At 36.6% G+C, this 14,567-nt stretch overlaps 1 protein-coding gene across 5 annotated transcripts in view; it reads left to right on the forward strand.

Annotated features, from left to right (window-relative positions):
* The window catches only part of LOC143453178 (spectrin beta chain, non-erythrocytic 1-like), a 37,586-nt gene extending 23,019 nt beyond the window's left edge, over window positions 1-14,567 (forward strand). For 2 of the 5 annotated variants that reach the window (XM_076954353.1, XM_076954354.1), the window contains 24 exons: window positions 18-148; window positions 250-379; window positions 466-697; window positions 828-1,025; window positions 1,103-1,222; window positions 1,327-1,524; window positions 2,019-2,306; window positions 2,480-2,614; window positions 2,708-2,917; window positions 3,039-3,204; window positions 4,089-4,233; window positions 4,361-4,469; window positions 4,554-4,693; window positions 4,767-4,905; window positions 4,990-5,120; window positions 5,353-5,557; window positions 5,737-5,931; window positions 6,024-6,203; window positions 7,025-7,269; window positions 7,488-7,711; window positions 8,047-8,249; window positions 8,490-8,696; window positions 8,780-8,931; window positions 9,392-11,415. In XM_076954353.1, the coding sequence (XP_076810468.1) occupies window positions 18-148; window positions 250-379; window positions 466-697; window positions 828-1,025; window positions 1,103-1,222; window positions 1,327-1,524; window positions 2,019-2,306; window positions 2,480-2,614; window positions 2,708-2,917; window positions 3,039-3,204; window positions 4,089-4,233; window positions 4,361-4,469; window positions 4,554-4,693; window positions 4,767-4,905; window positions 4,990-5,120; window positions 5,353-5,557; window positions 5,737-5,931; window positions 6,024-6,203; window positions 7,025-7,269; window positions 7,488-7,711; window positions 8,047-8,249; window positions 8,490-8,696; window positions 8,780-8,931; window positions 9,392-10,817 (5,509 nt within the window). In that variant the 3' untranslated portion in view covers window positions 10,818-11,415. The other 3 variants (XM_076954355.1, XM_076954357.1, XM_076954352.1) reach the window with 3 other exon arrangements.

Genomic DNA, 14,567 nt, shown 5'->3' on the forward strand with positions numbered 1-14,567 from the left:
GAACTTTCTTCATATAGATCCCTTTACAAGTTCTTCAGTGAAGCAGACACTGTGCTTGCTTGGATTGATGAAAAAGAGCAAGTCCTACATTCCATGATTATTCCTGATAATATTGAAGACATGGAGTTGGTTCAACATAGATTTGAAGGTCGTTTAATTGTGACGATGCAATGAATTGCTGCATAGAAAATGTTTACTGTTTTTTGTCCATTACTTCTATTAGCTCAATCTATTTTTGCTTATAAACAGGTTATGAGAAAGAGATCAATAAGCATGCTCCACAAATTGCAGTTATCAATCAAATGGCACGTCAGTTGGTTATGGCCCAACATCCAAATACTGATGATGTCACAGCAAAGCAAAACAATCTTAATACAAGGTTGACTGTCAAACTTTCATCATAAATCCAAATTGTTAAGATAGTTCAAAGCTTATTAACGTCATGCCGAAATGGTTTTTTTTCAGATGGGCAGCACTGAGAGAACTTTTGGAAGAAAGGCGTGAACTTTTAGCATCTGCCAAAGGCTTGCATGGTTTTTGTCTTGAATGTGACGAGACTGAAGGATGGATTAAAGATAAAGCCCGATTACTTGCTGGTAGTGGTGGCGATGATCAGCTCAATAATCGCGATCTTGCTGGTGTTGTTGCTCTCCAACGTAAACTGTCAAGCATGGAGAGAGACTTGGCTGCCATTCAGGTTGTTATTTTATCTGTGTTCTGATCAGATCATGTCAAACGGTGAAGTATTGCAGTATATAGAGTTTTGTTACACGTGCTAGCTGACTAAAGCAAATTGATTTTTATAAATAGTTAAATATTTTTTTCAGGCTAAACTAGACGACTTGCGTTCTGAAGCTGAACGGTTATCTGATAAGCATCCAGAAGAGGCAGATGAAATCCGGAAAAAGTTTGAGCAGATGGAAAACGTTTGGAATGAGCTTCGAAAGATGCTTCGTCAAAGGGAAGACTCCCTTGGGGCAGCTGGCAACCTTCAAAAGTTCTTGAAAGACTTAGATCGATTCCAGGTGATATTATTAATACCACTTCAAAGAAGAAAACATTTTTTTTTTATTAGTGTCACTTATTTATTTTATATTTATAGGCTTGGTTATCTGCAACGCAAACCGCAATTGCATCAGAAGATATGCCCCAGTCTTTACCAGAAGCAGAAAAACTCCTCCAACAACATCAAGCCATTAAATTAGAAATAGACAATTACCAAGTAAGTTTAATACTGTTTGTAGAAAAATGATTTCATGCATTAAAACCTCTTGGTATATAGTGGTTGCAAAATCATTTAAATGTTGTTCAACGTTTGCCTGTTAGGATGACTATGACCAAATAAAAGAAACAGGAAAACAAGTAACAGCCGGTCGTGAAGATGAACCTCAGTATATGTTTTTGGGGCAAAGACTGCAAGCATTGGATCAGGGCTGGGATGAGTTGGGCAAGATGTGGGAAAATAGAAATAAATTTCTTAACCAGGCGCTTGAATATCAGACATTCATCAGGGATTGCAAACAGGTAGCGGGGAATACTGTTATTCTTTTCTGTTTTGCTTTTCGGCAGTCATCAGGATAAGACTAAAATTTTGTTCTTTACGATCTTTGTAGTCCACTGTAACCTTGTTAAATGTTAACTTTGCTTAAAATTTTGTACGTAGCTATTTCTAACTAAAATCTCAAAATTCCGATTTACGCAGGATTTTTTTGGTCCCAATAATGCTCATGTCGAAATTATGAAAAATCACTTAGCATGTCACCACGAAGTGTCCGCCACCATATTAACACTCATATGAATAAGTTTCAGAATTTGCCCAGCTTTGTTTTTACAACTAATTTTCTCCAATCAAATGTTGTATTTTTGAAATTAAACTTTTTTTTAGTAGAAAAAGAAAAAAGTTTGCATAATGCAGTCGGATCCTTTTTTCTTTGAGTACCCCTGTACATGTAAATGACTTCTACATTAATACAGCACAATTTTTTTTTGACTTATATTATTTGTCTTCACTTTTTTAGGCAGAGCAATTACTCAGCAACCAGGAATATGCATTGGATGGAGCTAAGAGATCAGCAGCTGCATGCACATCACCAGATGTTGCTGAAGAAATATTGAAGAAACATGAGTCTTTCATGGCAACCATGCCTGGAGCTGAAGAAAGAGTTGATGTAGTTCTTGATGATGCAAAACGGCTTGGTGAGCCTGAACATCATGCTGCAGATCAGATTTGTGAACGAGCAGATAAAGTTAGGGAACGACAAAAGAAGAATAGGGAAGAGGCAGAAGAAGTCACGGCTTTATTACGGGTGAATACATAGTTTATTTGAAGTGTAAAAAATGCATAAATTTTCTTTGCTTTCAAATTGTGTAGATTTTGGTTTTAAGAGTAAGTAAGAGCCACTATTCAGTTGGATTAGTTTGGCAATATCAGGTTTGCAGAAGCGACAGTCAATTTTAATTTTTTTCTTCATCTGTTTAGGAAAACCTCCAAATGCAAAGATTTTTATCTGATTGTGATGAACTCAGTGAGTGGATCAACGAAAAAATGTTGACTGCCAAAGATGCTTCATACAGTGATGCAAGAAATCTTCATTCTAAGTGGCAAAAACACAAGGTCTGTATATGACCAAAATTATATTTAAAAAAAAAACTTGACAATGTTATGTGTCGGCTCATTTATTGCTTGCATATTTTTATTGATTCTCAGGCATTTACTGCTGAGCTAGCTGGAAACAAAGATCGACTTGAACGCTTAGAAGAGGAGGCTGCTCAATTGGTTGAGGTAAAGCCTGAACGTTCTGAAGAGATTGAAGCTCGCATGGAGGAACTACAGCGTTACTGGTCCGAATTGGAAGATTGCACTAAGGGCAAGGAAAAAACTCTCTTTGATGCCCATAAGGCTGAGTTATTTACTCAGGTTTGTAACTATATGATTAACTTGTAACATCCAGAAAGCATGACAATATTTTAGTTTAGTTGTAATTTTTTTTTTGAATTTTACTGGTCTTGTATTTTAACATCCATTTTTTCACTTCTAGTCCTGTGAAGAACTTGAGAAATTTGCCTTTCAAATGGAACAGCAATTGGATTCTGATGATGTTGGAAAGGATCTTGCAAGTGTCAATGCACTCATGAAAGATTATATTGCTCATGAAGATGAAATTGCTATTCGCAAACAAGAAGTTGAGGAGCTTGAGAGTCAAAGTAATTATAGGAATGTGTATTGTAATAGTCTAATGTAGGCAGACATATTCCAGTCAGTTGTTTCTGTCACAGGGTTTCACAAACTCTTCTTTCTCTGGTACATCTTTCGCTAAACCTAGATGTTTTTTAAACCTTTTGAAAAAAATATTGAATTAAATTAAAATTTAAAAAATTATAAAAATTTTACATTGTCAAGAATATTATGTTAAGACTATTTTTTCATTTTAATTAACAGTGTCTTAAACAAATAAGTTATGAAATAACTTGATATCGGAATGATACAAAACTAATTCAATTGCGAAGTGATCAAAATCGAAGGTCCATGCCAGGGGCGGCAAAACCAACCAAACTTGTTCTCCTTTTTGTTCTTTGAATTAGAAATTAATACAGGCAGCTGTAGGCACGTGAGAAGGCAGCTTAATGTGGCAGGAATTTTGCTATATTTTACTTAATTATTCAGATGGATTTTGATCAATTGCTACAAAGCAAACATTTTTATAAATGAAATATACCTATTTTTACTTACCAATTCGATTTTTCATTTGCCACAGCAAAACTGAAAACATGTACTCGTTTTTCAATGTATCTCATGTCTTATAAACATATCTTTCCAGAAGTCATGCAAGCACTGTCAATCATACCATTTCAATGATTCAGTTGTAATCTCAAGGGTAAAAACGCAATCAATGTTTTGTACCGTATTTATTCAAACAAAAAATTCACTTTCATGGCGAATCGAAAGTGGATGTATTAACAGAGTTGTTTATAATGGGCAATGAATAGCAAAGTTGGTCCCAAGCAAGTTTTATGCAATAAGCGGTTGGATGTATTAACCGAATTCAACTGTATTACTTAAAAACATTAAAATCGAATGCATTATACAGTGTTACAACCACTGGAAGGCAATGAGTCTGAATGCGTTGGACCAAAACACATTGAAATAAAGGAACGGATAGAAAATTTAAGCAAACCACTTGAAAACCGTAAAGCAGCTTTGCAAGCTAGCAAACAGTTACATCAATTCTTCAGGTTAGCTTGTTTTTGCATTTTCCGAAGCTGTGTTCCTTGCACTTAACTTTAGAATCTTACTTAGTAGTTGTTTCATCATGTTTTGAAAATCTTTACACTTTACAATAATTTTATACTTGTATGATAGAGATGTTGAGGATGAAAAACTCTGGGTTGATGAGAAGATGCCCCAGGCCGCATCCGTTGAACATGGAAACAGTCTGCAAACCGTTCAAACTTTACAAAAGAAGCATCAGGCATGTGTGCTCAGCTCATGCTTGTGTAACAAATCAAAATAAATTCAAAAAAGACTCAAATATTAAAATATAATGTATTTTTAGTCTCTTACAAGTGAAATTGCTGGCCATGAGCCAATAATCCAGGAGGTATGCAATAGGGAGGTCGCTATGGCAACTGAGGATATTTCCCACACAGATAGAATCATAGAAAAATGTAACGAACTGCAAGACAAGTGGACAAAGTAAGTTCATGTCAGTATTGACAGAGTTATTTTCATTTCTTCGTTTTGCTTTATGCTGGCGTATTTTACAAAGCTTATTGGAAGAGGTGGACGCGCGCAAGGAGAGACTGGTTGAAGCAGAAAACGCACAACAATATTACTTTGATGCAAATGAAGCAATTTCCTGGATGGGAGAGCAAGAACTTTACATGATGTCTGATGAAAAGGCCAAAGTAAGAAATAATAATGAATGTTCACAGCACAATCTTAGTAAAATAATTCCTCTCTAGTATATCGATGATTGATTTTTATTACAGGATGCACAGGGAGCTACCAAGATGCTAAAGAAACATCAAGCCCAGGAGCAGAGTGTTGATGATTTCGCGGACACAATTCAAGAATTGTCGAAAATTAGCAGGAACCTAGTGGACTGTCAGCATCCAGAAAGGTATAGTAATTAATGTTAAAGGGGTTAAACGGTTTCATTCAAAGTTTGCAGCACTAAAAAATAATGTTGATGTACGCAAACTTGAATAGTTATTTGGGCTGAACTTCTGGATATGCAAAAGCAAAACATTGGTTTGAAGTATAGATGCGCATTACATTGCATATAAATTTTTTTTATGTAATTATGGAAAGAATCCATTTTGATGAAGTGACACTGTCTTTCCTGCATTTAGTGAACAAATAGCAGCTTGCCAAGTGCAGGTCGATCATACTTATGCCGCACTAAAAGATTTAGCTGAGGAACGTCATCTTAAGTTGAGAGAGCGTTGCGATCTCTTCCGTTTATCTCGTGAGATTGATGACTTGGAACAGTGGATTGCTCAAAAAGAAGCTATTGCTACTTCGCAAGAAACTGGACAAGACTTTGAACATGTCACTGTAAGTTTTTAGTACTTCGATAGTTTAATCACATTATGCTATGTTAAATTTATCCTTTTGTGAACAAATTTGTATTCGTTGACATGGTTTAGTACAGATTTAGTTGTGTTGATTCTGATCATATTTATCGTGTATAGGTAACATGTATATTTCTTCAATGTTCATCTACTTTCATCCAGATGCTGCAAGAACAATTCAATGAATTTAAACGAGACACAATAAAGACGGGAGAGGAGAGAATTTCAGATGCTAATCGACTCTCTGATGACCTGATCAGTGTAGGACATTCTGATGCCGCTGAAATTGCAAATTGGAAAGACACCATAAATGAAGCCTGGGCTGATCTCCTCGAACTAATAGAAACCAGGGTGCAGGTATGTAACTGCAGAAATCTACTGGGTGGTTTCTTACAAATCTAAACATCATTTTTCATCTAACTATGGTATCTTTGCAATATGGTCTGCAGATGTTAGCTGCTTCCTATAGTCTTCACAAATTTTATTACGACGCGTCGGAAACTCTGGCTCGTATCCAAGAGAAGCATCACCAAGTACCAGATGACTTAGGTCGGGATTATATTTCTGTTGAAGACTTTCAGAGAAAACATGATATCTTTGCACAAGACATAAAAGCCATCGGTGCTCAAGTAAGTGACAAAGCAATGATATGTTAGTTAGTACAAGGATTGCATCGAAAAACTAATTTGTCTAATTAAGAATTTCGTGACAAATTCTTATTGTTGAATTATTGGTAATGCTTTTAAAGTCTATAATTAATTAAAAATAAGTCTGGTGTAAATACCATAATGTATAACATTGGATAACGTATTGTTACGTTTTTTGATGTATTCGTAAAAACAAGATAAATTGTCACCAGTATGTCAGTAAGTAAGTGCCCAAAGGCCAGAGTCATTACTTATGTCAGTATGTTGTGCTGATGAGTATTTATAAATGTTACCAAGCTATTAGTATCCAATGATCATATTTTCTTAACCTATAATTGCAAAATATCCATTCTAACTGCATAGTTAACTTTAAGGCAAGACCAATGTTATTTATCTAACAAAATTTCCTATATTCATGCAGCTGATTACCTGCATAGCCAATTTATCAGAGTAACCAGAGTTAAAAAAACATTCAGATTTTTGTTAAATTTAACTGACTATAGTAAATGATCTGATCAATTCAACATAGTATAGTAAGAGCAATTTCAACAAGTTCATCAAAATTTGTAGCAAATTTAGTTGAATATTTTGTTTGAGCTGTGACTTTTTGTAAATTTCTTTTTTAAGGTTTCGTTTGGTGGAGTGCTTACATATTGTGGTTAGTTCTCGCCATCAGTTAATAGTGGTACGCATGTGTCTATGGTATATTTGAAAACACTATAGTACTGTCAAACATTCCCCAGGTTAACCTCACTCACCGCTGCAATTCTGCAAAAAAAGATGTAAATATTTTTTGCTTTCAGGTTGAATCAGTAACATCATCTCGGAAGAGTCTTGAAGTAAGCTATGCAGGCGATGATTTGGAACAAATTGTGAAAAAAGAACAAGCTGTTGTTGATGCGTGGAACGATCTTCTCAATCTTGTTCGGAAGAGAGCCGCTCTACTGTCAGACGCTCTCAACAAGTATCGCTTCTTCAACATGTATCGAGATCTCATGACATGGATGGAAGGAACATTATGTCAGATTGATCTCCAGGACAAGCCAAAGTAAGGAAAACTTCCAAAAACAGATGGTAGAATTTACTTTCTCAACTGATCTAATTAAACTTTGCTAGTGTGAAATAATTTTGTGCATATATCTGAATGAAACTTGATGACATATGCGCTACTTAAGTAATAACTTGAAAGTGAGGTCCTAATAGAATTCAGGTCCTAATACAATTATTTTTCCGATAAACTTATTAAAAGCTACTTTGCTCATTTAGAGATGTGTCCGGGGTAGAGTCTGCCATTATTGTTCATCAGGGAACAAAGGCCGATATTGAGGCGCGAAATGACAGTTTTGAGGAGTGCATTTCGCTTGGAAAGCAATTAATTTCAACTGGTCATTATGCAAGTGATGAAGTGAAAGAAAAACTAGACACTCTAACTGAAAAGCGAAACCAAGTGGTTGATCGCTGGCAGGAGAAGTGGGATTGGCTGAACCTGAGTAAGTGGAGAATTGTTACAACTTAAGTCCAGTTATGGATTGTAAGGTTGACTAAAGCAGTGTAAATTTGCTTAGAAGAATACACAATTATGTTTTGTCTATATGTATGTTTTTTTTGTACAAAACAACTGTTGCACTGTGCTACAGTCATAAAAGGCTGCTTATATATCATTCAACTAAGCCAAACTTACAATTGAACCTATTCGTGAAGAGTGTATGGACGCAATTCTTGTTTCTAATACTTTTTTTTGACGGTCCTGAATATGGACAATTGCACATACAACAAACATTCAAAATTAACTCCAAATAATACAGTAGCATCTTTTTGCAACTAGTGCTCCAGGTTTATCAGTTTGCTCACGATGCTGCCACTTGCGATGCTTGGCTCCAACAACAAAATTTTCTGCTTAATGACATGGCAGTTGACTCTTGTCAGTCGGTTGCTGATGTAGAGCAGCTTCTTCGTCGTCTTGATGGATTTGATAAGGCAGTTATACCATGGGAAAGCCGTTTTACTGGTCTTGAAGAATTGACCGATGTAAATATTTTTTACTGGAAAATAAAATAACTAATTCCAACTTTTGCTGCTGAACAATAATTTACATAGTTGTAAAAGTATTTGACTTCCCCCGTATTGTTACTACTGTTTAAAGTTGATAACCGAAATACAGTAATTAAATGCTGGACAAGGTATGATGTGATCAATGAAAAACCTTTCAGAATTTTCATTTTATTTGATGGTTTATTATTTTATCATTAATTTAATTAATTAACTCAGATGGAAATCCGTGAAGAAGAAACAAGGAAACGTGCTCAAGAGAAAATGGAGCAAGAGAAACAAGAGCAGGAGGAGAACGAGAGGCGGGATCGTGAGGAGGAAGAAAGAAAACAGCAGCTAAGAAAAGAAGCAGAGTTAGAAGCGGAAAGAGTCCAGGCAATTGTTGATGCTGAAAAGGAAGCGGCTGAAGCACCGGTCAATGGAGAGGTATGTCGTTAAGTCCACTGTAAAGTTGTGAAGTTTGTTTGGCTATCTATGGTCTTGTGTCAAATATTCGCTATTTTACTTAGCTGGTAGTTAACGGAGTTGTGGAAGAAGAATCAGGAGGAGCTGGTGATGAGGTTGATTTTGCTCGAAAAAAGTCTTGTGAACCTCCTACCCATGAAGGATTCTTGCAGCGAAAGCAGGAGATGGATGCAGATGGCAAAAGGGCATCACACAGGTACAATGGTACAAGTTACAGCTCAAACGTTTTTGAAATAGCTTGTCCCCATTAACCTAAGCACTACCCATTAGCTTTTTTTTCAAAGTTACGTTGAAAATGATTTGTATTAGTGGCTACAGTATTCTTAACTTTGTAGTTGAACAGCCATAGCTTTATATCAGTTCCAGTCTAGTTTTCAGTTGTAGTTTTCCATTAGTTCAAATCATTGCATGATTATTTGCTAACAACATTCATGCATTACAATTCATTCATATCTTGTTGTAGCATTTTTTTGGGTTATTTTAAATATCTTCATTGTACATGTTATGTCAAGGCTAGAGTGGTTCATTGTTTAAAAAAGTTTACATACGTAGTATGCAAATTCTGTTTTGTCATGGTTTACAGAAGTATATCTTATTTTTCTAAGAAAGTTATTAAGCTCTGTAATGATTTATCAAATATTGTTGCAATGTGGTAGGCAGATTAAAGCCAGTCCTACAAAGCGTCGTGACCTTGACAGGCCGAAATCGAGAAATCGGTTTAACCTAAAACAATGGCTTAATACGCCGTCGCAGCCTCAGACAAGGACAGTTTGTGAAACTCCATTCGTTCACGCTGACGATGCAAAGGTGCCAAGGCGCAGATTATTTGAAACTGCAGAAAATCTTCCCCGAACAGTGTCTACCAGCGACACAGTAGGCGGCACACGAATAATTCAAAACAGGTTGAACCGATCACTTCATTCTTTAAATGTTCTAAACACCACCAACTACCATTGTCGGACGAAATTACCGGTCAAAAATGCATCAGCCAATCGTGGTTTGGTCGCTGTTGCTCTTCAGGCGCAAATAAAAAGGTCGGTAACATCACGCGATGACCGTTTATCGTTCGGAAAATCAGTTGTTAGTTTTCTCAAACATTCAACCAACCCCCAACACCAAGATACTGACCTAAAAACTCCGACATTGCCCCCGCCATTATACATCGAAAGCAAGGTTAAAAGGATTACATCTGTGCAGGCTCAAGTTCACCGTAATCCTGTCTACAACAACGATTGTTTTGATCAAATTTGTACCGCTAAGCCTTCATCAAACTTATTTCATGAAACACCCATTTCAAATGCTGCTTTTGAAAACCAAGCTAGATTTGACAGTATGGAAGTGCTTTTGCGTTCCAAGGCACATTCTAAAAGATTATGGATGTACGAAAAGCGGCGACAGAAAGCAATATCGAAATTATTAGCTGAAGATGAATTGCATCCACCATTAAAGCCGGTTACTGCAAGTGCACAGTGCAGCAGCCAGCAGAGGCCTCGAACAAAGTCGCTGCTTAATTCTTCAAGTTTCGGTAATTCCTTTCACGCTCACCTGGAAACTGATCGCATCCGAACAGATTACGACAACTCATCGGCATTTTTCTCGCCACATCCAAGCATTCCACGGGATAATGACCCATCAACTGTGCCCAGCAGCACATGCAAAGACTCATTTTTTGTAGCGAACACTAATGCCCAAAATCCGGGATCTGGTGAAAGTATGATGCCATTTAAGCTCGGATATTTAATTGAAAAGCAGCCTTCTATATCGCTTAGTGACGTTGACGATGAAGTGAATTTTTACCTGAATGAAACGCAATCACCGTCTAGTTTGATGTTACACAACGAAGATAACGATGTCGAACTGGGACTATCGCCAAGTCAATTTACTTCACCTGGATGCCAGTTAATTACAAGCACACCGATTACAGGCATATTTCGCACAATGCCCCCTACATCAACTCGAGGTAAACCCTACTCAGACGAAACATCTTCAGTAGCCCTCTATGCTGCCTCGCATGTGCAACCTCCCCCGACAAGGTTGGCATCAATTTTCTTCGATTGGATGGGCGCAAAAAGCATGGCGTAAATTTGATAGACTAAAACTTTCGACCATTGGAAATAGTTAACAGATTTTAACTGACCACAAAGTATTCGTTGCACGAGAGATTGAACTAATAGTTTCATCTCTACGCCCTTTCTTTATCGATAGGTAAAACCCAGGTCTTGTGTGCATAGTAATTACCTGTCTTCCTATTTTGGCGTTTGCACCGTCAACATAACAAATTCCAAATATTTTTCTTTAATTGTTGCCTTGCCTGCCCAAGTATAGCTTAAGATTTTAACATTGTCTTACAACGTTAATAGATAACATGCTACAATGTTTCTACTGACCGATGTTTAGATAATACCAATAATGAAATGAGCAGTTTGACTACATTTGTGCATGGTAACTGCCATGACGCCTGACAATAACAAATAAACTGTTGGATTTAGTAATGCTTACGAGCTGGCTTGGTCTTAAAAACGAGGAAGACTAAAGTCTGGTTTAGTCTTGAATCATATGTGGCTGTTTGGTGGCAAACCTTTTGAAGTGTTTGTTTTGTGAATTGTTCCTACAATTAGGGTTGTTGTTGAAGTTGGAAATTTTGGAAATGGTTACTTATGTTGTATTTATTAAGTATATGTTGTTGGGCGTTTAAGGAGCAGAAGCAGCTCGAGCGACACGGAAAGGAAGGAAGTTTTTAAAACGCCTCCAAAATCAAAAGAAAAAAAGAAATTGAAGGAAACCAAAGTCAAAACACCAAAAAGTGACTCGAAAAAGCATAAGAAAATAAAACACGAGGAAACCCCAAAAGACCCTGCTGCTCCGGCAGCACATTTACCTCAGTATGCTCAACCAGCTGTGGTGGATGATAAGTTAGAAGTAACACCGGTTAAGAGCACGGTGAAGATGCGTCCGAAGAAGACCCCGGTTCAGCAAACGATCGGGCCACAATTGGTGTCCCCCTCCCCGGATGCAGCGTTCCAGGGCTATTTTCATAGAAAGTTAACCATGCAGAGTCCAATGAAAAGAGCGTCAAGCAGGTGTCACACAATATAAAAATCCAGTGATTGGCCAATGCTTAACCAAACAGCTCGTGATTGGGCAGCAAGTAACCAATCGATAGTGCTTTGCCTTGTGCTGGAAATGTTTAAGTTTGCCTTGGAAATACTGCAGTGTTAACTTTTTTGATGGGTAGTATTTTCGTCTTCTAATTCACTACACGTTGATAATTGTATGGTGCTGCAGCATGCATGCTTAAGGCACTCATTAGTCATCACATACTGCTGCATAAAATTGATAATTTTGCTTTTGTGCTACATTTCAAGTGATTTGCTTACGCTCAAAATCTTTAACCTCACTTTCAGTTCTTACATGTGGAAAGTTTTGTGTAATTGCTTATTAATTAACTTCAATTAACACTTAAATTAAAATTAATCCATGGAGCTGAATATTATTTCAGGCTTACTAAAGCCTTCTTCCTACTACTTATAAAGTTCTAATGATCTTTGTTTTGGGTATGGTATGATTTTTGCTATAACATATTCAGACCTGCGTGGTGATATAATCTAGTGACTAAGCTACACTAATGCTAATCCCAGTTTTAACAATAGCTCTTGTGGTTGTTGTCATTCTCATACAAATGCAATTTGCTTGCAGTTTTCTAATTACTTCATAATTACTGCATCAGCTGTACTATATTCGGCTATTAATGGTGTTACTTTACACTTTTATTTTACTTCTAACCCTGGGACACTAATTTCTTATGTTTTACTCTGTACTTCTAAGGTCGTGGAATAATGTTTTCTTGGTGATCCAAGACAAGCAATTGACCTTCTACAAAGATCCGAAATCCGCTACATCACGCCAGTCCTATCACGGCGAGCATCCTGTCGATTTGACTGATGTTGTGTAAGAATAAACTTTTCAAGAATAAGTGTGGCGTTAAACTAAAAAAGTCGTTCCCTTTGGAAGGCACTTTATGATTTTTGTAAACGTTTTAAAAGAAATTTTTTACATTTTCTTGGCAAATTTCTGATATTACACCTGTTAAAGGGGGTAAAATCTTGTCTGTTCTTGCAAACTATAGGCTACATTATTTTAAATGTGCAGTAGAGTAAAATTAATAAAATATCTTATTTCAATTTCGTGTCAGTTGATAGATAACTTAGCCACTTTTGTCTGTAAGGCGTTGTTTGTTTTTCGATTTTTTTCAACTAATTGCCGATATTTTGAATTTTTTTAAATAAATTTTTTTACCGGTAACGAATTTTTATTTAGATGTGATGTGGCAGCTGATTACAAAAAGCGCAAACATGTGATGCGACTTAAATTGGCTAATGGATCAGAATATTTACTACAGACAAAGGATGACGTATGTCGACTAATTTATAGTTGTACTGAAACATATGTTACCCGCTGGACTTAGATAAATAATATATAGAACAGATAACAAAAGCAAAATGAAAAGTAATGTCAGAAACGTTTCATTTGTTTCTTGTTTTGCTCTTTGCAGGACGAGATGCAGATGTGGATAAGCCGCTTCCAAAACTTGAACTCTTCTGCCAACAGTGGCGTCAGTACGCCATCCAGAGTATCACAGGTATTTCAATACGCGCTCATTATATATTGCGCCGGTTTCTCCAGATGGTTCCGTTTGATTGTTTTCTTGTAAAATGTTTTTCAGGTTATATCCAGTCCAAATGAAGCCAGTCCAAAAGGAAAAAAAAGAAGAAGTCTTTTAAAGGGAAATAAGAAAAAGTGATCACCCAAAGACAAATGTTGTGTACAAACAAACAAAATTGCATGTAAATCACCAACACTGACCAATTTTTTCGACGTAGTGCAACAGTAAGGTTCATTTTTGGACCAACTTTTATTTGCATATTTTATCACAATCATCAGCTGCATTCGGTATACAAGTCTATTTAGTTATAATCGTAAAACCAGTCATTTTTGTATATATCGCTAAAAATCTTTTGGTACTATTGATAACGCGCTGTGTAACGTAAGTGATCAGTGAACACTGTGCATGCGCATGCTATGAAGGTAGTTTTCATGATTTGACCACATGGTCATGTACCTTATACATACGTTTTTCTAAGAAAGAAGTTGAATTTAAGTTACAGAATAGCATTGTGCTGAACCGGTGACCTACCATTATAAAACTATTCGTCTGTGACCACTGACCGTACACTAATGATTTCATACCGGATGACCAATGAATTCACTGTTTTGCACCAAACAATATTCATTTTAATTCTTCAGCGCGAAAGTTCGTGTGAGTTGTTAATAGATCTATGTAATTAATTCTTCACTAGCGAGGTCGCCCTTCAGATAACGCTTTGTTTCCATCACGCAAAATTCCACGCCATTTCCTGCGACTAAATAATAAAATAGTTCCCAGAAGACGTCGTTCGTACTTTTGTGATTGGCTGACACCCTGGTCTTTGCATGTGAATTTGATGTAGTGCTTTCTTAAACAATTATTTCTTCAATGTTTCGCTACAGTTACTGGCGTTTATGCAGTTTAAATAGCTGCCATACCTGTTCGAAAACAGTTGCTGATTTTAATAAATCTACGGCCATATTTTTCACTTGACATGCTTTCTAGAAACTTTAGATATGTGATTTACTGTAATTCGATAATCGCAAATTCATTGCTTGGTGCTAATGTTATTATTTCTAGTTGGCTCAATGCTTTTCCAATAAAATTGTCGGTTATTGTGAAATATTTGTTGGCTCGGTCGCCGAGTGGTTCGAGCGCTGGCCTCACAATAAATGCGGCTCAAGTTC

Source organism: Clavelina lepadiformis, chromosome 4, assembly GCF_947623445.1.
Source record: "Clavelina lepadiformis chromosome 4, kaClaLepa1.1, whole genome shotgun sequence".
NCBI lineage: Eukaryota > Metazoa > Chordata > Ascidiacea > Aplousobranchia > Clavelinidae > Clavelina > Clavelina lepadiformis.